Source organism: Pundamilia nyererei, unplaced genomic scaffold (genome assembly GCF_000239375.1).
Source record: "Pundamilia nyererei isolate P.nyererei 1_Seehausen unplaced genomic scaffold, PunNye1.0 scaffold00088, whole genome shotgun sequence".
In the NCBI taxonomy this organism is placed as follows: Eukaryota; Metazoa; Chordata; class Actinopteri; order Cichliformes; family Cichlidae; genus Pundamilia; species Pundamilia nyererei.
Window position 1 is genome coordinate 1,547,450 of NW_005187489.1, and position 22,795 is coordinate 1,570,244.

At 44.1% G+C, this 22,795-nt stretch overlaps 2 protein-coding genes across 3 annotated transcripts in view; both read right to left on the minus strand.

Moving 5' to 3' along the window:
• Positions 1-15,346, minus strand: part of prkd3 (protein kinase D3) — a 34,722-nt gene extending 19,376 nt beyond the window's left edge. For both annotated transcript variants that reach the window (XM_005738982.2, XM_005738981.2), the window contains exons 1-2: positions 14,986-15,346; positions 13,681-14,312 (exon numbers count right to left, since the gene is read on the minus strand). In XM_005738982.2, coding sequence (XP_005739039.1) covers positions 13,681-13,956 — 276 coding nt within the window. In that variant the 5' untranslated portion in view covers positions 13,957-14,312; positions 14,986-15,346. The remainder of the gene's footprint in view (positions 1-13,680; positions 14,313-14,985) is intronic.
• A 487-nt stretch (positions 15,347-15,833) lies between these two features.
• mocs3 (molybdenum cofactor synthesis 3) lies at positions 15,834-21,956 on the minus strand. The gene is made up of 13 exons (XM_005738983.1): positions 21,747-21,956; positions 20,523-20,655; positions 20,358-20,450; positions 19,915-20,035; positions 18,716-18,790; positions 18,422-18,539; positions 18,236-18,344; positions 18,076-18,138; positions 17,490-17,653; positions 17,264-17,311; positions 16,615-16,711; positions 16,404-16,511; positions 15,834-16,021 (listed from the first exon to the last, which is right to left on the minus strand). The coding sequence occupies exons 1-13, from the start codon at positions 21,837-21,839 to the stop codon at positions 15,864-15,866; spliced, it is 1,380 nt and encodes a 459-aa protein (XP_005739040.1). The 5' UTR covers positions 21,840-21,956; the 3' UTR covers positions 15,834-15,863.
• Between the last annotated feature and the right edge of the window lie 839 nt (positions 21,957-22,795).

A 22,795-nucleotide genomic window follows, 5' to 3' on the forward strand; every position in this document is an offset into this window, starting at 1 on the left:
CAGAGGACATTACTTTTTTCCATGCCCTACTAAAGTAAGAGGAAGCCTATGGTACAAGAACAATAGACTGGCAGGTTTAGGACAACGTTTTAACAGTTTGTTGTTCTGATCGCAGGCATAGAGGGAAAGCCGAAGGCCGACCTGCGGGTGGATGGACGTATAAAGCACTGCATTTATACATTCTCTCCTTCCCGCATGTAAAAAGAAACCATTCACCTCCAGCGTGTGCCTGTGCACATATACGTCCTTACACACCATCACCCACACATGCTGCTGCATACATTTCCGAAGCCCGTAGTGACTAAGCACGTCTTTTGTCATCTTCGAACGAGAGTCCATTCAGCCGAGCAGCCGCGACCACACACGTACACCAAAGACCCCGGCGAGGAGAAGCTGTGTGAGGTCCACAAGTCAGGCTGGAAAGACAAGTGGAAAGGGGCTTTGCAGTAGTAAGCTTTTGTTAAACGAACTAATCCGCCATTGATATGCTAAATCCTGCTGTAAGGAAAGAGGGTAAGAGGCAGGAGATGAAGGAAAGAGCGGGACAGATTTGAAATATGGTCCCATTTTATTAGAAGCCAAAAACAAATTATCTCAAGACGGCCAAGAAAAAATGATCTGACTGGAAAAAGAAAAAAGGTGTAGCATTGAGGAATATTGATGCTTATTCCTATCAGACACAAAATGATAAATGAGTGAAATGAATCACAAGTCGTAGCTCATGTATTCTGTGCGGCTGCTGTACAATTCCTGCACGAGGGCCTCAGTCACAGAGGACAATGAGTTTGTTGTGAAACAGGATGGCGTGCACCTGATTATGTGGTTAAACATTTGTGTTTCGCTGCATGTGTGGCAGAGGTGAGGGTGAAGCGGCGCTAAGAGCATCGCGCAGGCTCTGACAGATGGCCGCGTGTTCGCAGTAAGGAAAAGCATGCAGCTTGACCTCGGGCTGCCTAACACCTTTATTGGTGTGGCAGCGGGCCAGACAGACGTGGAGGACAGCGACAGTTAAACGTCCAGCTCATCATCGCAGCGCCGGAGATAAAAGTTGGACGATGGAAACAATGCTGCTCGTGTGCAACACGCAGAACTGCACAAGAATGCAGAACTGCAAACCACGGTTATTTTCATCTAGTTGTCATTTTCTTGATTAATCCTTTGATGCTGTGGTTTATGGAAAGTAAGAAAAGTGTGGCTAAAGTTTGACAACGCTGACGTGAAACCGCATATTTGTCTCATCGACGCTGCAAAATGTACGGATACTCAGGAAAACTGTAGAACTGTAAAATACGGAATAGCTGACATTATAATTATTATAGCCAATTTCATTCATTCTCATTCCAGCGTTTCAGGGCACCGACACGAGAAGCTTTCTAAATACTCTTCCTGGCAAAAGGATTATAAAATGCCAAAATTTAAAAAAAGGTCCTGTTACATCTGGCATCCCATGGTCATGTGAATATTTCTGGATACTCTGACTCAAACGATTGTGCCGTATTTCCTTATAACACTGCAAATAACTAAATCAGATATGGCCAGAAGCAGGATAGTTTAGAAAAAGCAAACAGAGCCCAGGACTTCCAGGTGTCCAGATTCTTTCTGCTTTTCTAAAAGTCAAACTTCACCTCCCTACATGAGATATGAGACTGAAGTCGGTTACTATTATTTAGCATTTCAATCAAATGGTCACCTTAAGAGAAACAAAATGCTAGAGCGCACGGAAAACTTTACATCCAGCTTGGAAACTGTAGATGTTTCCTCTGCAATGTCCTTGAGCAGATATGTACTTAAAGGCCAGGGCAGCGTTCTCCGGTGTAAATGTGTAAACTAATGGATTTTCTTATACTGAACCACAGATATGTAAAAACATTACAGAAGCAAAGGGTAAAAGATTATCTAACCTCCAACACAACCTAAAACGTTTCATCGGGATCCTTGTGAAACATTTAACCAGAGTCAGGAGGTAAAAGACTCTTGTTTATTTTGCTCGAGGTGGCAAGATAAACACTGTCACAAGATCGGCATGATACAAGGTGCTTTTATTCAGCAGATAAATAAATCTATTGACTGATAACCTTGTAATTATTTAACAGTGCTAAGGCACAGATCGCTGTGGCCCAGAGACACCGAACCAGAAGACACAAGACGATGTTTTCTGTTGCTCTGTATCTGAGCGAGCATCATAATGAGAGACCAATAAGAAAAGACGGCATCTGTTCAAACTGGGTTAACAGCTACAATCCTGACTTGATTCATTCTGATGCGTTGCACATTTAAAAGGCAGCGCGCGCTGTGCCGACGAGCTCCGCAGTCTGTTGTGAAACCGACAGACTGTAGTGAGGATTTCACAAATAGGACAACAGTGTTTTCATGTCAAAACAATGGGGAAACCATTGTTTGACTTTGACGTGCTTTTTAACTCCCACAACAGAGGAAAATACACTTCAATACTTCAACTAGTCCAACGGCTGCATTGGAAAATCCAATTATGTGCTCACACGAATCTTGGAGGAAAGCTGTGTAATTACTTTCTTCGAGTCACATCAAACGCGATGTGGAAACTTTGTTCATTTATTAAAGTCAACAGTGGAATTGTATTTGTTTTCATTGCACATTATTAATGTAATACCAGGCAAATTTTTTCCACACAGCATGGCGCAAGTCACTCATGCACTGCAAATTACAAGAGCACTAGATGTGGGCAACGACGGCAGCCAAATAATGAATTTGTCACTTGGACGGATGCGTCAGAAGAGGGCATGTTGGAAACACTCTGGCTTTCCACTGTCTTCTGTAACATTGTGTTTTGGCTCCTCCAGTAACAGTTTCCATTCACTTTAGCTGAATGGATTCACTTTGATGGTGAAGATGTCCTCACAGTATCAAGCTAATTAAGTAACGTGCTTCTTACCAGGTTTATGCAGCAGAGAAAGTCTATCCCACTAAATGCAGGAAGTAAGAAAAGATCTTGCGAGTCAATTCGAGCGTTCCCATAACCACCAATACATAAACAAACAAACACATGAATGAAATTCACATGCTTAACGACACATGTTGCATTGCACCTCTGAGTGATGTCACACACAAGGAGCAAGTGCAGTGGAATGAAAACCACATGGCTGCACGAAAGGAGGCGTGACGCTTTTGATATCACGGTATTAAAGGAACAAATCGACATCCCATCCTGATACTTTCAATACCGGAATCAAGTGGAAAAATCTAGCCTGGATCTGTCCAGGCTGAGCTTCATCTCTTAAAGCTGTAACGTCACTGATTTTCAGGCAACTTCAAAATAAAGCTGGAGACGACCGATTTAATAAGGCAAAACATTTTCATCTAGGATTATTTCTACATGTTTCAGAGACTCTGTCATCTATACAGAACCAGCATGACTCGGCTGAGCTCGAATAAACGGTCCACGATGAATCAGGCGAATGCACAGAAAGTGCTTCGCTTCTGCTCTGCAGCCGGTGCACGAAACCGTCCGAGTGCACGAAACCGTCCGAGTGCATGAAACCGTCCGAGTGCATGAAACCGTCCGAGTGCATGCCTGATTTCTATAGCAAAACTGTTTGCTCCTCCGTTTGCATGCACAGGCCAAGAACAACACGCTGCAGCTGGAGGCAGAAGTAAAAGTGGGTTGGAAGGGATTTGAAAGGTACGTGCAGCTGACTGAAGAAGCACTCCCCTCAAATGGTTTACACTCAAGAAGGAATCTTTGCACATTTTTTTCAGATTAAGCAAATGGATCCCACCACTCTCCATAACATGTTCACGATGTGTTGGCGACGTCCGCTCCTTTTCTACTGCAAAAGGAAGACTTCACTGGGGGTAATCGACAGAAGCAGCCGCATGCAACGGAAAGGAAACTCACGTGGTGAATTAGCAGCAAGAGAAGCTGTGACTTTCTCACTCTAGAGGCTGACTAACGTGTTTTCTTCCATGTGGTCGCATACGGCTCATGGTTCATTCATAGCTTTTACTGCATGAGGCTGTGTCATCATGGAACACAGCAGCAAGTTCTTCATATTAATAGAAACATGCCTGATTTTGTTTAAATATATCTGACAAATTTCAGCATGCATGACACAGAAACACAGCTCCTTCAAAGCCCTCGCAGCCCCCACTTTGCACAGAAGACAGACTCACTCTGCTTCTTTGTGCGGCCGCAGTTTGACCAGCGTCTCTGGACACTAAACAGCTTTTCACCCTGTGTACTTTCACATAAATCTGCGCCTGGTTTAGCCGTAGCTGACACGCTCTGCAAGATGATGAATGCACGGGTCTGAATTGGTGCCAAACGTACAGATGCAATTAATTCACTGCTGCTTTTCTTGTTTTTGTAGGTGGAAGGCTGTGTGCGTATATCTGTGTATCTATGTGAACATGTGTGCATCTACATTTCTGGTCCGGACTAGGAGGAATTGCAAGTCTAACCACTGAGTTTAGGTCAGCTGCCTGTTCCAGACCACAGCACAGTGGAAAACTCTACACCTGTCATTCTAGACCTCTTTCAATCACCAAGAGACTCTGGGAAAGCTATAAACCTTACCCGATTTACATCAACCACAAAAGCAGAACGTCCTCCTGCTTTTATCAAACGTAGCTGTGAAGCACTCCAAAGAAAATCCTACAGTAATTTCAGCAGGCTCTTCTGGATGTGGAGGAACAATGCCCTTCTATCGTTATTTGGCCTTAAGAACAAAAGCGCTGCAATGAAGTCGAGATAATGGTGGTGAGGTCACTGCTTGGTTACTAGCCACTGTATCCTCGACGAGAGCCAGGCGGCTTCCAGCCGAACAACACCAAGTTTTTTTTATACATGCATGACAGAACCTGCCTCATCCCTCTTCAGTGACGCATCTCCAACACGTGTGGGTGTGCGCCAGCAAGCATCTCTGTGTGCGGGTTTTATATGCAACAGCGCCCAGAGGCCAGGCATAGGAGAGGAAGGCTGAGTCACAGGATCTAAGGCCTCGCAGGAAGACAGCAGTGTGATCTAAGACATGCTTGGCCAGGCCCCCGCACGCCACTGATGAGTTATTGCTCCGTTGCAATCCTCAGCCAGCACCTCCACCCCAAAGATATACTGCAGCACATACTCCATCTCCTCTCTGTGACCTGGAGAAGCGAGAGAGGGCCGCCAGATTCACCTCCACAGGGGGCAAATAAACAGGTGAACCTGGGGGGGATTTTTGTGAGATTGATGGCAACTGCACTTTCTCTTGTTCTGCTAGAGCAAAAGGTCAGAAGGTGTGCAATAATGGCAGGATGTAGAAACAGGCTGCTGTTGCTCAACAAAAGCATTAATAACTGCTGTGGGCTCTGCAGCAGAAAGTAGCTCAGGACTAGCTGCATAAGCTTTACTTTATTCCCGAGTAACAGTGAGGAATTGCTTTTACAGACATGCCTTTGTTTCACACAGTTTCGCGTAAATGTACCTCTGAAAAGGGAAAACTAAAGCTAAATAAGCAGTCCGGCCGAATTCCAACACTCTAGCTGTCACCTCCTTCAAAACAGCCACCGAGAGGCAATTTCTCTAAATGTTTAAACACGCAGACAAGAATAATAGCAAGTGCAGGGTAGAGAAAAGCCATTTGAACGCAGGCACACAAAGTGAACGGGCTGTGCTGCTCTGCCGACCACAGCAGATTGGAGAGCAGGAGCAGAGAGAATATGGAAACAGGGAGCGGCTCTGAGGGGAACTAACCAGCAAGCACGGCTGAAGAACGAGACAGAGTGACAAAAGGAGCCCAAATTAAGTGGCTGACTGCTCCCCTTGCATTCAGAAATGTTCAAACAAACCAAACTTTTCTCTCCCTTTTGCCTGGGGTGCTGCTTTTTCATAGATGTGCATTTCTTGAGACGTTTCCCAATTGTAAGTCGGAGAGCTTGTTGTTGTATTCTTGTTGTATCAACATGTAATTTCACTTCCTCTGCCACCTTCCTATCAGTCTGACAGATCACTCTCTGCACTGAGACAGGAAAGGCAAAGAGCGCTGAGAAAACAGCAGCGAACGAGACACTCTGTGACGTGCTCGTGCTGCAGGGATCGATAATAACGCCAAAGTGATACGACTGTACGGCCACTGCGTGTCAGTCAGTGACGTGCACATGGTTCTGATGCTAACTGCTAAGGTCACAAACAAGCAACTTTCTGCATTTTCAGTTTACGAGCTCCTCGAGTCAGAGAAGTGACATTAGTGGTTAACTGCGTCGAGCGGACAAATGTGGTGTAGCGCAGAGTCCTCGTCACTACACCGGCTTTAACTGTTTCTCTTCAGCATTTGTCATGCTTGAAGTCCTCTAAGTATGCTGACATTGTCAGCAAGTGCAGTCAAGTTAGAAGCTGGTCAACAGAGGAAGGCCTGTTAATGAATACATGAATAGGTGAAGTAAGACATCCGTTATGCCACGGTAACAAATTTATGAATGGAAACTCGAGGAATCTCTCGGGAAGTGCTCCTAAATCACTTCATGTGGTTGGCTTTGCAAAGACAAAGTCACCAGCATGTACGAGCATTAAATAGCTCTGCAGTGCTCCTGCGTGCCACGTTAATATAATTGCGATGGAGCTCTTTGAGTCCGTATTAGCGGGGATTGGAGCGATGCCACGTTATCTCCCACCACTGGCTAAAATACGATGAAGGACGTTTGAGCAACCAAGAAGCACAGACAGCCCAAGGCGAAGCCGTGATTGGTGGCAGAAGTGGCTTCTACTGATGGTTTTGGCACAGAACATCAGCCACGCAGTGCCCACAACCCCCTCTGCACCCCAAGCAGGGACTGCCAAGGGCTGTCCCAGCCTCCCCTGCCCCCTCTCCCCAGAGAGGACCACGCTTCTCCACTCTGTCATTCACTGACTTTTGCGGCCAGGCCCCGTGCTCTGCCTTGCCACTTTACATTTAAAGGAGAGCAAGGCGGTAGAAATGTGCACTGCAGATGGTAGAAATTACTTAGCTCACTTAACTTCAGAGATATTTTTTTTCCTTTTTCTTCTCTCTCTCCCTTTTCCACAAATTACTCCAAGACTGGGGAAATTGATCGATTCCTCGTGCACGTTGGCTTTTGATTTGTACATGGAAGACTTTTGTTCTTCGGCAATCCCATCCTGATATCCATTTAGCTGGCTCTATGGCTTTGGAATACGATAGCGTGCCTTCAAACGAACACCAAAATGTTGGGGAAAAGGCTAAAAGCCAAAAGTTTGCTTTACACTGGAGAGACTCGTTTTTCCTTGAGAAGAAGCTCAATGTGCTTTCCAGGAAACGTCTGGCCCTATGCAGATCACACGTGTGATGTCGAGACGTCCTCTGGGGCGAAACATGTCAGCTAGCTTCATAGGAACATTTACATGTGGCCTTATAGCGTCGAAGAAAAGCAGCGAGGGAGACGGTGGTGATTTATTTCCCATGTGTTTCGGTTAGCGCTGGTCGATGTGAACTGCAGCCTCCATTTTCCATCTGTGCACTTCTTTGATGCTGTTTTCACCTCTTATTTCCTTCCCCTTATAACCTGTTTATGTCTCCTCTGCCTTTCTGTCAATGCTTTTCTTCCAGAAGGGGTATTTATGAGTTAGTGATACAAGCAAATAAAATAAACAGGTCTTACATTTGTACTTTATTACTGTAGCTGTAATCCTAAATGTATCAAAGACAGAAAGATACAGAAAGAAAGTGTGTTTTTTTTTTCTTTTCATTTAAAAGTTTTTAAATATGTAACAAACAAGGAAGTAAAAACTGCAGATTAATACGATCGTTTTGGAGCTTGTGTCTAAACCAGCAGTCCCCAACGGACCGGTTTATGTCCAAGATATTTTCACGGACCGGCGTTTAAGGTGTAGCGGAAAAATTCAACAAAGTAAAACCAGTACCAAAAAAAAAGATTTATTCATAACACGGGAAAAGACCCAGGGAAACCGAATTAACCATAAAACTGATAAAAATGCTGAAAACCATAAATTTCACACCCGTACCGCAACTCTCGCGGCCCGGTACCAAACGACTCACGGAGTGGTACCGGGCCGTGGCCCGGGGTTGGGGACCGCTGACCTAAACAACAGAATTCCTGCTGTTGTCACCAGACCTGCAGTAAACTTCACTGGGCATGTAATGCAGCTAGGCCGGGGTCACAGGGGTCAGCCACATGCAGCTCTTTACTCATTTTCAGCATCTTTTTCAAGCAGTTATGTGAATGTCAATATAGAAATAACCAACGTTGTGGGTTTTTAAATAAAAAAACGCCTAGCTTACTTTAAAATGTTTTCACATGTGCCTTATAGTCTTTTTCATTGATGTGTTAGCTGGATAGCTTCAGTAAAAGTCATATGCACAAACACTATGGTGATTCTGTTTCAGTGTTATCAGCCAACATCATCTATTTGGTGATCGATCAGTGTGACTCGAGTCACTCAGAGGCACGCCATAACTTCTCTGTTAGCAACACACGTGTTTGAAATGTTTGTCCAAACCAACTGATCCGAGTGTAAACGAGTTAAGTGAAAAACATGTTTATGTTCCATCTGTCTGAAAGAAGAAAACTACCAGTTGGTATATCGGAATATCGGATTTTGAAATCAACAAATCAAAAATGCTTCATCGGCTGGGCTCTAAAAGCATGGCATGTTCAAAAAAGTTCTAAATAACAGTGCTAAACAGTGCAAAAAGGTTTGAACTGCAAAGGTGACACACTAATTTACACATAATCATCTGTTTCACTTTCACCGTGAGGCACAAATATATATTTTTTGGTCAAGAAATAAAACAGCTCCTTTGGAAAAGGTGTTTTTAAAACAAAAACCACCAAAAAAACAATTATCAAAGCATGATTTATTAAAAAATTCTTAATTATTAATGGCAGTCAAAGAAAAAGTTCAGTATTAACAGGGGGAGCTACATAGACAGCTGTTTGTAGATCTGTGCAGTGCTGACAGGAAGTGCAAGGCAGGAACCTGTTCAGTGTTTTGTCACTGTCATGAGTGCGTCATGTTACGTTCAATAGCTCGGTTTATTGTTTGTAAAGCTCCAGCTCAGTTTGCTGACAGCAGTTTTAGTCATTATTCAAATCTTTCACTGCACAGCATTTTTATAATGTGCCCATGCTTCCTACAGGGCCTCCTGTGCGCTCAGCACAGGACAGATTCTATATCTCGCGGAGCCCGCGGGTATTAAAATGGCTCCATTCCCAGGCCTCGCTGTCCCGTACACGTACGAATGCAGACCAACACAAATCTTCTGCACTGTTGCAACTCAGTCTAATTAATCTTGGAGGAGAATTCTGAGCTGATCTTGTTTTCTTCGCCAGCTGTTACCTTGCATCATGTAAGTGATATTACTCAAAGGTTTAGAGCGATCCAAACCCTTCTGTTTTTATAATACTTTGCTTTTTTCCTGTGTGTTGTCCAACACGGCCCATTTCTGACTCAAAAAGGTCTTTGTCTGGCTAATTACAGAGGCAGCTGCAGAGCTCTGAACCAGAGACTGGGAGTTACAGTGCTGACAAAACCAATGGGGGAACCTGCGGCTGAGGCCTTTCATTGCATTTTCAGCTGTAGTGAAAAAGCATCAACATCCTAAGGGCTAAATTAAAGTATTCATAAAGCTAACATGCTCTCTTTCCATCTCCAGTGCCAAATAAAATCTAATTTCCTTCCCCCTGCTAAACTTTATCGTCGCCTTTGATAGAGAAACTTTTAACTGATGCCAAGTTCCCCTGTAAATTCAAACATATCAAACGTGCTGCTGCCGACATTCATCAGAAAATTCTATTGTTGCACTAAATACAGTTGAACAGGAATGAAAACTAATCTGTGTTAACCGTGAAATCGGCATTACAGCGCTCCTTACAACTTGTCAAATATTCACTCCGACCACAGCAAGAATTTAGCCTCACGCGTCTGAGTTTCATAACACTCGAATCCCACCCATACCCAGGAACATCACATCATCCTCCAAAAATGCCTGGGCAAAGAAGAATGCTCTGTAGCTGACTGGCTCACCAGGCTGACCAGCTGGCTAACTGGAAGTCGTGAACTTTTGTCCCGCCGCTGCTCCCTTTGCTGGCTGCTAGAGAGGACTTGGGCGACACCAAACAGGAAGCGTTCAACAACTGGACGCTTTGGATGTTTATCTCACTCCATTCATCAAACCCCCAAAACCAGAGGAGTCGGGACCCGGCTGGTGAAACAAGGCTGTGATCAGGGAGCCATCTCGGGGTTAGATCTGGGCTTCTTCGTACCCTGACAGGGGTTGGTCTCCTCCACCCTACGGCTGGCTCCCCTCCTCCTTTCTCACAGTCTTCAAGGAGCCTGGCTTAGGGTTGATGCTCTTGTGCCAAGTGGTGACAATAAAAAAGTTACACTTTTAAGCATTCAGCAGATCGCAAGAGCAGTGACCACAAAAGCTGCTCTAAAAGACTGAACTTATCAGCGTCAGGGTGCGCAAGAATAAGGTTGACCTAACCACTATAAGTTGGTAATTACGAGCCAAACCGCTACTATCAAAACCAACTTCACATCAACACAGAGAACAGAAAGAAAATCTATTCTGTAGAAGCAGCCAAGTCATGTGGTTGGTCGGGTGTTTAGCAGGAAGAAGAATGAGCCGAAGAAAAACTATACAATGCGCAGCTATTATAAAAGGTTGCACGACCCCATGTGAAACAGAGAGACTCATTCAATACTATAAGGATAGTTTACTAAATATTAACCTTTGAGGCATGATTCAGAGCCACAGCTGGACTAGAAATACAGTATATTCCAGATAAAAGTGAGCTCAAAAGGAAAACTATAGCAAAGTAAAGCACTCTGCTGATCAGAAAACAAGTTTTTCATCCTTAAGCTATGATCACAAGCTTTAAGGAGATACCAAAGGAATGTGACTGCAGATTTCACGATACCCTCCTAGAGCAAGTGCAGCAGAAGAGTGTTTGTGCAGAGCGATGCGCTGCAAGCATTTTTCTATCTTAAATATTAAAGCACATAACGTACCGATTAGAGACAATATGTGTGTCTAAAGAGGCAGATCACATAAAACCTTCACAACAACCTGTAATAACAGCAATAATTCAAAAGATATTCTGTTAGTGGGACTCATTAAGTCCTGGTTTACTAATCAAGCCGGTCAGTGGGAGATAGGAGCTGGCTGTCTAAAGGGAAAAAACCCTGGCTCAGACAGCAGACAGTAGGGCATCGACTTCTTTATGCTATCTAAACAAAAGAGCTCAAGGACACCGCTGAGAAAGAAAAGTGGATCCAAGTTGCCATCCCGCCCTGCTGGCACAGCGGCCAGACCTGGATGATCAGCACAAAGGTGGACAGACTGTGCAGCCGTTTGAATACAAATGTATCGACTAACAAGACGTCAATGTTATATCCGCTGTGGTTTGTAAGCAACCAGATTCTACACTGAAAGCTCACAACAGCTGACACAGCAGAAAGGCTGACACTGAACTGCACAGATCTGAGTTGGGATAAGCATCCCTGTTTGTTGCATGGCTGAGCGGTGAGTCACTTGGTGAAGCAGGCCAGCTCTCAGCGGAGGAAACGGCACCACAGAGGGGGAATACGCTTCCATCCAAACTCCATCTCCGCGCAGATATTACAACATAAAGTCGAACGCTTTTTCCTGCCTCGGCCGCGCTGACAGACACCTGAAGTTGTGCTGACTGGAGACATCCTGGGACTGCTGTCAACTGCTAGACCGGCTAAGGTCAGAGATCCTAAGCTGGGAAAGTTGGCCGGGATGAGCGGACTCTGTATCGCTCACCGCTGTCATGCATATTCTAGAAAAGAAGGCAGGGATGGACTGAAAGCACACAAGGCCTACAGTCATATTTTCCACTGATATCAAAGCCATATGGCTGGATTTCATGAAATAGTTGAAGCAGTGCACTGCTTCTGGCAGTGTTTAATAGAAGCACTGCACACTAATGTGGATGAACAGACTGGATGTGTTCTGTGGTGATGATGTACAGTATATTATGATGAAAAGATATACAGCGTGGTCAGATGTTTATAGGCTCGCATGACTGCTGGCCATAAATTTTATAATCACCTGGCACATCTTATCAGACTGCCCGCCATCTTTGAATGAACGCATGTGATACAGAGATAAAGTTGGACCTTATCTCGGTTGGATCTCAACTCAAAATGCAGGCGCTGCACTGATTTTCTTTAAGGTGTGTTTCTAAAGCATCGTGTTTCCTCACCTTTTCCTGTTGCACATTCTGCACCAATATGTTACGAGATCCATGCAAATTTGTGCAGCGATGAGATTTTCTGCTCTGTGAACCAGAACTGTTCATAACCAGCTAGCTAGTGAGAATCAGCAGACCTCGTAAAGAACAACAACATTACCCTGCTCCTCTGGAATGTCAACTTGGACAACACGAAGCAAAGGACGCGGGCTCGGCGCACACAGCTCCCGCACAGTCTCCCATTTGTTCCACGCAAATTTGCTCCTAATTCCTTTTTTTTCCTTTTTAATTGTAATTATCATGACTTCAAAGACCAGCGCGGCTCTGACCTACATAAATGTTCAGATTCTAGTGGCTGATGAAAGTGCTTTTTTTAATCACCCTCTCTTTTTATGCACTCAATGATAATTACACACACAAATGGAGTAATCATCATTATTTGCAAGAGGTTAAACATGTGCATGCACACAGAAGCCATTTCATTATTCCAATAGGCTTTGCATACTATTAATCCCTCACAACTGTTAAGTACAGCACCTATAAGAGCACCTATAAATGGTTAGAAACGCCACACATTTAGCAGATAGATATGAACTATGATTTTTTTCACTGTGCAAATACAGTGTTTAACTTTCCAATTTATACCAAATACTATTTTTGTCCTTTTTGTAATTATTATATGATTATGGACAAGAAAACCACTTCACATGACGGCCATAACATCTGGGGTACTGCGGCTTTGCTGTGCTTATAATATGAGGTTGTTTCAGATGAAGGAAATTAAAATGTTTAACCCTCATTCTTACTTCACACATTATAAAAAGAGCCCACACACGCACATGCAGTATGACTATAAATTTCTGACCAGTTTCACCACAAAACAACAAGAACATAGAAAGTAAGGCGAGGTAAACGCGCCACAGCACTCGTTTGTTGAAAGATGCAACCTATACTTGTGCTTAAAGCCGGTTCTTCTGCTGAGGCTGAACTCCTTCACCAATACCATGTGAAAAAAAATGCTTCGAGATGCACAGCGGGCACAAAACCACTTCATATATGCGCGTGCATATGAGTTTGTACTTGCACTTGCATCGTGTCCAGTGACCTTACACAGCAGCATAAATAACAGGCGCTAGTAGACCGTAACTGGAGGAGCGTCGATGCTGTTGTGTGCATGCTTCTGCGGCGTTTGACTCATTGGGAGCCACATGGCGCAGATGTCTGCTTTGGAAAACAAAACCAAAACAGATGAATATGGTAGGAGATGGCAAAACACATGCTGGTGCTTCGTCACGTTGGTCCTCTTGAGCCTCTGATATCACGGCTGCACTGTGAAAAACAAGCTCCCTGCAGATAGCGAGCTTGTTTTTGTGCAATACACTTCATTTCAGAAGAGATTAAAGAAAACAATGAAGGTGAAGCACGTCCTTTATGACAGAAAATAGACTGTTAAGTATAATAAAGAATGAATGAAGACGTCCCTACCTTCTGATCCACTATGGAGCACACCAGGTCCTTCACAGCAGACAGCGACAGGTCACTGGCCTCCAGGTTCACCGTCTCTCTGGTCAGTCCGATCTGCAGCAGGAAGGACACCCCATGGAAAGAGCTGCGGGAGCTGGTGGGGCTGGGGGCGTTGTGACTGCCGTTGGACAGCCGTGTGTAGATGGGTCCAGACGGGGTGCATGGCAAGGACGGGTGGTGCAGATGGACAGAGTGGAGGAAGGCTCGAGGTAAGGATGGGGGAGAGGAGGCAGACATTGGGTTTCTTCCAGTTGCAACGTAAACGTCTGAACAGTGGAGGAATCAGTGAGGGCTGGCAGAAAAAAGCACAGCTGGGTTTCTGTGGATGAACTCCTGATAGGGGGAATCTTTGGTCTTCATCAGTAACAGTCAGTTTATTGTCAAAATGATACTGTCCTTTTCAAACTAACAGCCTATCCACCCGCTGGAGCTCACACCGCCCGAGCTCTGTCACCAGACTGACAGGTGATGGAGGAGAAGTGTCTGAACAATACGCAGGCCTCTGCAGTGAAATCACAGCAACACACTTCATATCCTGGAGTTTTGTTCCTTCTCCTTAGTGAAGTCAGTAATCCACTCTGACCACAGGAAGCCTGTCACCACACACACGCACGCACGCACACACACACACACACACTACTTTTTAACGAGAAGCATTCTCATATCTGAAAACAGTTGTGAAAAGCATTCAGGGTGTATGAATGAATCAGCTGCTGTTCTTACAGTGTAAAGACGCTGAGCTGGATTCACTAAGAGGACGTTTCATTTTACGTTTGTCACAAATCTTTATTCAGAGCTTTTTCAAATCAAATATAAAGTCATTTATTATTATCCGCAAGGTTCGGAGCAAAGCACGCCCCCAAAGTTTGGAGCTTGTCTATAATTTCAATTATTTTAAATTCTCTCGCTACATTTCTCGACTTGTGCTAACTGTGAGAAAGTTGTAAGTAGGCGACTGTACGCGAGCGCGTAAAACGCCAAAACAGCAGGCCACAAGACGCGCAAACGTCGATAAAGGGCATCACTTGTGTGTTTGTACGGATTCAAACCCCACAAACATCTGGAACCGAGGTTTCTGAACATCTGCTCCCCTCCCACTTTCGATTGGCTCGCTGGCAGAACACAACCCGAGCCGAGAATGCCAGCAAAACAAGTTATACAAGCCCCGAATCTGCGCTTTCTGAGCCTGGCCGCTGAACGCTCTCTCCCGGTACAGTCGGGTTAAAGCCAAACGTCGAGTTAAACGTTTCTTACAGGATACTTTACCTTCGCTCTCGGCGCAGGGCGCTTTTCGATCCATTGTGAGAGGGCTGAAGAAACTTTTCGACTCCATCAAGTGAGGGAAGCGCAGTCGGAACTTTATTCTTCTGCACTTTGTTACAAGTCACACAGAAAGCACTCCGGCACAGCCCACAGCTCACACATACTAACTTTAGTTTTGCAGCGAGTCTCGCTGAGACGAGCCGCTCCGTGCATTAATTTTCTCTTATCTTTTATTCCAGATTGTAAATTCATGCGCATCTTATTATCCTTCCAGCTGTGACTACTCCCCCTGCTCGACGAGAAAAAGAGCAGCGACCGTCGCTGGGGCTTGGAGTCTTTTTATTATGTCCGCATAACTGACTTTCCATGAGTGGGGAGGAAAACTTGAACTACACACCATGTGAAGCAATGGCGCCTCCGCTCGAGCTCGAACCAGTGCGCATGTGCCTTTTCTTTTCCGTTATTTCAACTTGGTCATGCCAAAAGAAAAAAAAGAAAAAAAAACTTTACTCCACATGACCCGGATCGAATTGTAATAAATGGCTCTCCCAAGTAGGAAGCAAGAGTCGCAAGGGGACACTGAAGGAGTTCATACAAGTCGAGGTTTATTACCTAAAGTGCGCTCGGCTTAAGATAAAGGGACGTTGTCTATGAATAGATTAACTTTGAAGGGCTAATATGTTATTTAACTAATACTCGGAATATTACAGAACAAATTTCAGGAAATTGTCCAACAGTCCCACTGCATTGTGAGATTTTTCATTTGAGAACATTACAAACAGCCTCTCTCTAATCAGGATGCTCAGTTTAAAGAAAGCCAAGAACAACAGAGAAACAAACAGAAAGCAGCCTTTATTAACAGTAAAAACATAATAAATGCATTAATACTGCGGAAAAGTGCAGTCTATTCCCCTCGCCCAAGCCGTGAGGCCCCCACAGATGTCTTTTACGGTGACGCGGTCCACTTCTGATCCACTCATCTTCTCCAGAATCTGCACGGCCTTCTGAGAATCGTTACCCTGCTTGCAGATCACGTAAACTGGAGAGAGAAGTCAAGAGAGACTGGTGGATTCATTACGTTTGATTGGTTGAAACACAACATCAGGTACAAGCAGGTGAATATTTAAAAATCGAGACAGAGTAAAGTCCAGGCTAAATTTATCTCACTGATTAAAGAACGTCACCAAAATAATGTTTTGAATGTTAATTTCTGTAAAGCGGGCCAGCTGCACAGGCTGACTGTACTTGTTTTGGAAAAGGCCTCACATAGCAACCCCATTACAACCTGTTTCTAGCTGTCCAAAATAAGCCTCTGGCCCAGCAGTGTGAGACTACACAGTGGCCTCTGAATATGCACAAGTGACTGTACGTGCCCGTTCATTTCAAACAACACACCCTAAATGGTGTTTTTGCTGTGTTACCTGGCGGCTGGCAGTCACCTGCCATCTGGTGCTTCAGCTGGCTGATTCTCTCCCGGAGTAACTGGAGATGTTCCCTCTTCCTCTCCTCCAGACTTGAGAGTGGAATATCTGGCAGCAATGTAAGGCGAACAGCCACACAGACACGAGGCTCGCACGAAGAGAAAATACACGATTATGGTGCAGCCAGAACGATTTGTGTCTTAAAGGATACTGAGAGAGGAGGCTAAGTGGCATATATCCACCTCCACCAGAGGGCGTACATCCAACAGGAGATGGGGCTCTTCACTGTCCATTATCGATTTATAGTCCTGGAATCACATTAAAACAGCCCTTAATACACTTAAACTACCAGCTGCTACAATTACAGAGGTGCGGCTTCGCTTTTTGGGGAAAGCCGTGGATTTCTACGTAAGCAGGGAAACCAAAATTACTCATGTGCCTGGACTTGTAATTGTAGAGTAATATGAACGTTTTAACATGTTTTTCCTTAATTCACAGGAAGCAAAACTGTTTCTAACTGCAGCCTCTTGCACAATCTCAGCTGCACCCCAATCAATCATGATCCCCATCTCTGTGCTAAATGACTCAGTGGGTTTCAAAGCAGCAGTTCTGCAGAAACATAAACAGATGCAATCCACGCTCCTGCGCTCGGTGCCAAAGAGAACGTGTTATTCTTTCCCATAGAAAATTTACAGGCGCATTTTAAGTCATTTCCCATTTGGGGCTGGGTCAGCACCGAGATGCAATCAGTTTATGAATGTGCATGAAAACTGAGAAAATTGTGAGTAATCATATAATAAACAGCACTAAATACAGGGAGTCACGCAATGACCGAGCGCTCTGCACCATATAATCCCCACCTGCACTGTGATCCTCTGCTCTTTGGACAGCAGGTTTAGTTTGCGGCACTGAAAAGAGAATTTTCAGAGAATTAGGGATAATTATTTGCACTTTTAAAAATGTCACTTTAATATAAATCAAGTTGATTTAGGAAACACGTTTGAAACCTTCAAAAACCAGCATTCCTCCGTAAATAGGCGTGACTGCAGAAAATGAGGAACTCCGTGAGTTTCTCTTATGACCAACCTTGTCTGTGGCAGCAGATCCACAGAAAGCCTCATAGTCCACCAGCCGGGTCACGCTGGGGTTTTCTCCACATACAGCACAGCCAGCCTGCTTTGGCCGCAGCCTGATCGACCTGAACCTGGCATCTTGGGCGTCAAACATCACCAGCTGCTGGCCGCAGGAAGCTGGCACGCCCGGTCAAGGTTACTAACAAGGCTACTTACTTCTGAGAAGCACCGTGTCGCTCCATTTAGAGGTTCTGGTGCGTCTCCCACTGGTACATTAAAAGCCATAGCAACATTCGGGGATTTTGCTGGGAATATGGTGCAACACTTTCCCGGCTGACGCATCACGGGAGGCGTTAGCCGGGAAAGTGCAATACAGAAGGCAGGACGGGGCGCGTCTATTCTCTCAGTACCAGCATGAAAACACGACAATGGCAAATAAATAGTCAACTCAGAGAACGCAGACAAAAATCTCCCTTCCCCTCCTTATCATTCAGCAGCTCATTGTTAATCAATTCTGGTGACTAAGCAAAAAAGCTCAGATGCAAAGAAGCACAATAACTAAACTATATATAACAAGAAGGTGAAGAAAAAAAGGATACAGCCCTGTCCAGAGGCAATCTTGAGGACTTCCAAAGCTTGGAAGCAGCCCATTATCCCTGGAACTTCAATACGAGTGGAAAATATTATAATATTATATTATAAAATATTATAAATTTACACCGACTGTGGCCTCTGTGAAGGTGAGGGAACAAGACTCACCCACTCCTAACACTCCTCCATCAGAGCAGTTGGTCACCGTCTCTGGAGGTGGAGGCACTGGATACAGACATCTGTAGCAGGGGCCTCCACGGTAGTTATACACCGTCAACTGCAGACACACAAAAGATACCGCATACTGTACCCACTGCACCGATGAGGAAAACGAGGGTCTGCCTTCTACCTTACCTGCCCTTCCATCCGTAAGGCGCTCGCCGACACGAGAGGTTTGCCGCTGAGCACGCAGGCGTCGTTCACCAGATAACGAGTGGGGACGTTGTCTGAGCAATCAGCCACAATGTCATATATGAGGTCAGTGAAGTCAAGGCGTCCTCGCGGTTTATCAGACACGCATTACTTACAGCTTCTTCTGAATTTCTCTTCATGTGCGCTGATAAGTAATCACAGAACGAGACTTGGCAGATAGCAGCTATGTGACATATTCATGATTTTACAAGTAGAGGTCTGTGCAATAGAGGATACTGTTGAATAAGCTGTAAAGCGTTTTCCGGCGAGAGCTGCAGGTGGTAGGGAATGCACTCCACAGTGGAATTTAACCTGCAGAGATAAATGCAGATTCAAGTAATTCCCTATAAAGTCTGTGTCCTGCATAAACAGCACATTTAATACAAACACTTTAACTGTCCTGCAGCAGCACGAGAGCCAAGAAAGCAAAAAAAACGCAACATGTGAGTCCCGACTGTGGCAGCAGACCTGTCGGAAACCTGCTCGTGCTTCCTTCCTTCTCCATCTTTGCCATCTCGACTTCCAACGCAGAGGAAAAACACTGACAAACATTACAGTCGCACGTCATTTGCATCGTGCATGCAAGAAACGATCATTAAAGAGCAATTATTAACAACAAGGCTCAATAAAACTGGGGAACAAGTGCTGCACAGCATTAAATTGATGTTTCAGTTCTTTGCTAGTCAGCGAACTGACGCCCTCGTGTGGCCGTAGGTTAAAGACGTGTGCGCGAAACCACAGAAGGCCCACTGTGTGGCAAAAAGGCACAAAAACAGCTGTCTCTAAAATAACATGTTTACAAAATATTTGTAGACTGGGGTGAAATACAAAACCAAATATAACCTGTGGTGAGACTGGAAAGCGCCGGTGTGCATTATAACGCAGCCCAATGTTTGCACAAAGCATAAAATACACTAATTATCACAGTTACTGAACATCTACTAATAATATCCAAACAGTAAGCTCTCTGTTTCCAGTTCGGGGCGGGAGGGCATTTTTAGACAGATTAGTAACAGTATACTCAAAAAATCTTTCATATTTGAAGTCCTAGATGATTTTGGTATTCTCTACACATCTGCATACCACGAATTATACGCAGTGTACACAGAGAGCAATCTGGGAAGCCGTCGCCTATCGTGTCAGACTGAGCCTGCAGGGCTGACAGCAAATGTCAAAGTAAGATGTCGTTACTGTTGTTGAATGTAGGAACTAAATGAAGAATAAGAGTTTAAACTGTGCTGGGATGAAGGACGGTGGTTTTGTGGCCACTGCACTATGTTTTAGTCCTTCACGCTTACCTGCATGCAACCAAGGCTTCCTTAAAGTGACCAGGACTAAAAAGAGAAATACCCAGTCTCTGGTTTCTTGCATAGATATTAGCAGTTGTTCACATGCAGACACTTGATTGCAGCAATAAAACAGTACCAAGTCTGTACCTCTGAACTGCACTGGCAGCAGAGAGCGCCTTGGCCTGGCCCTGGTTCTCCTCCCCATGAAGCACCTGTCTGTGCAGGTTACTCAGCTCCACTTCATCGTAGTCTAGCAGGCCGAGGCGACCTGGGGAGGCAAGAAGGGCTTTAAAACTCATCAAACACTGATACCAATGAGTATACTCATAAGGTGCAAACTTTTAAATTATGCATCCAAAGTTTGCCTGACACCCCACCAGAGAAAACAGGTAGTATAACTCTCTCTTATTTCAATTCACTAAATGTTAAATCTTAAATGTTATACCGTACGTTTTCTTGTCTCTTCAGCTTTAATCGTTTTACTCACCAAAAATTAACTTTTTATGGCTCAACATTATTTTAAGTAAACGCCACTTTTAATGAGCTGATTACTTTGGTGGTGATGTCCTCTAATCAACAAGCGTACCTACCAACACCTGCTGCTGCAAGATACTGCGCCAGGGGACAGCCCAGTCCTCCACAGCCCACAATCAGCACGGATGTCTTGGACAGATTCAGCTGACCTGCAGATAATCAGTCCTCACTTGGTACAATGCTCTGAACATCAGACGAGTGTAATCTGCAGCCATCCGTACCTTGCACACCAAGCTCGGGCAGGAGGAGCTGTCGACTGTACCGCATGATGTCCTCGTTGGTGAGAGCCGCTTTGCCTGTGAGCGGAGTTAGGGGCGTCACTCTCTGATGTAGCTCCACCGATGCAGCTCGGCTCTGATGTCACACCAAATACATTTGCATAGTTTTTATTCACCAAAGTCTTCCACAGTTTCCCTCTAAAATCAATCCAGATGTATTTTTGAAGGTTTTGAAGTATTTTGTGTTTTTCGATAAACTCTGATGTACAAATGTATCGCTGCACTCAGATTACAGCTGCACCATGTGACCACTCTCATTGAATTTTTACTTTGATTTTTCCTTATGTTAAAGAGCCAGTACTCAGACATGTTTTATGCATTTATATTAAATTACAGATCCTGGTTCACTTGAACATTTCACTCTTTTTCATGACAGCTTCCAAGCTATTCATGTTCAAAGAGATTTCAGTCTATGAAAAAAGATCAGAAAGTGAGTTGGATGAGTCTTTAAAAAAATCCAGGAAAGTATTTGATTCATGAAGCTGGAATGTCAAAGAAATCATGTCCAAACTTTGGATCATCTGGGCGAACAGAAAATGTTCTTAAAAAATGGATGATTTTGGATTGAATGGTATTAACTCAAAACATGTGAAAACAGGAGGAAATAAAAAGGTTTGATCAGCAAAGGTCAAAGATTAAATGTTAGAAAGAGATAATAATTAATAACCGGCAGGCTAAAGTAAAGCACAAATAGGTGACATATTTAGAAGATAAGATAAACGATCAATAAACATGGTTAGATGGAGAAAACAAATTGTAGGCTCACATAAATGAATATATTAGGGATTTTTTAAATTTAAAATAAGGTTTAAAAACGTCAGGTAATAATATAATAATTAGACGCCTACAATGGGGAATCTTATTTTATAAGAATTAATGCAAACTTTTCATCTTAAACTCTGAGATTGTAAGGATCAGGTGAATATGAACTCTTGTCTCAATGATGCATTTAATCTTAATTATGCAGCTGGTTGCTGTGGCGACACCTTGTGATAGCCGGATAAACTCTGAGGTGTTGGAGTAACATAAGGTCCTTCCCCGATATCGTCACTAAACTAAGCTCCCATTATGCTCACGTTATAACTGCACCGTTAATGCCACACAAGAAATCAGGCACATACACACACCGAAACACACCGATACACAGACGTGAATTCACTTTCGCACCTTTTCCAGTTGCGCCAGTTTGTTCTTCAGAGCTGCGATCTCCTCCTCTTTCTCCCGCAGCTGCGCCTTCAGGCCGCACACCTCCTGCGCCATGGTGCAAAGAAAAAAAACCCTACGGTTAGAAAAATGAAGCTCTAAAGCAGGAGACTCCTCTCAGACATGTTGACATGCCAAACACACGGTGCAGGCTTCCGGGTTGGTCACGTGGTAAAGACACCACGTGGTAGATGACGTCTGGAGCGCCGGTCAGAAAAAATATCAAAAAGTAGCAAAATAATAGAACATTTTAATTAGATTAAGAAATAATAATACTAATATAATATAAACAGGAAAATTCGTCAAATATTTTTGTGTTTATTTATTTTTGCCAGGGCGTATTCTTAAAAACATTATAGGTGAAAAATTATGCATTTATTTAATTAAAATAAATAGAAACCTATTGGGGAGGGGGGGAGCCTAAGGATCTGTTAATGCAGTGAGTGCCAATTTACCGTCATGGTTTGGGTTCACGTGTCCTCTCGAAAGCGAAGGAAAAATAAAATGTAAAGTTGCTATGAGAGCTCACTATGCTAATCCTACACACCCCTGTACCAGTGTGCGGTGACAAGTGGCTGATAACTCATTTCCTATATGTCCCTGAACATACGGTTTTCACTGGGGTGCTTTTGGGGGGATTATAGAGGGGCTCATAGGAAACCAGGAAATCCTCTCTATAAGGGAGAAAACCCAAACACAAGCACGTGAGTTTAACGATTTTAATGCGCACAGAGCTCGTGACTCCATAAACACAGATCAGGAGTTGCACTGGAACAATGCAGCTGCATCTCTAAATGGCAATGCTTTCATAATCCCATCAAAAAACAGAGAGCAACAAAATAACGCATTAAAAAAGATGAAAACTAAAACATCATTTAAGCATCATAAATATACTTCATTGTTATGTGTTTACGATAAATTGTGTGCATAAAACAATAAGGAGGGTGCACCAGGGTAAAGCTCCCGCTCACGTGGCTGGGCTTTGCGCTGTGACCTGCAGCTTATGAACATAC

What these genes read in the sequence shown, in the direction of transcription:
- mocs3 (XM_005738983.1), bottom strand. Translation starts at nt 21,839, where the DNA reads ATGGCGCAGGAGGTGTGCGGCCTGAAGGCGCAGCTGCGGGAGAAAGAG. An exon ending in TCTTGCAGCAGCAGGTGTTG is followed by an intron (nt 20,036 to 20,357) that starts GTAGGTACGCTT and finishes TTGCCTCCCCAG; the next exon opens with GTCGCCTCGGCCTGCTAGAC. An exon ending in GATCTGCTGCCACAGACAAG is followed by an intron (nt 17,312 to 17,489) that starts GTTGGTCATAAG and finishes TTCTCTTTTCAG; the next exon opens with TGCCGCAAACTAAACCTGCT.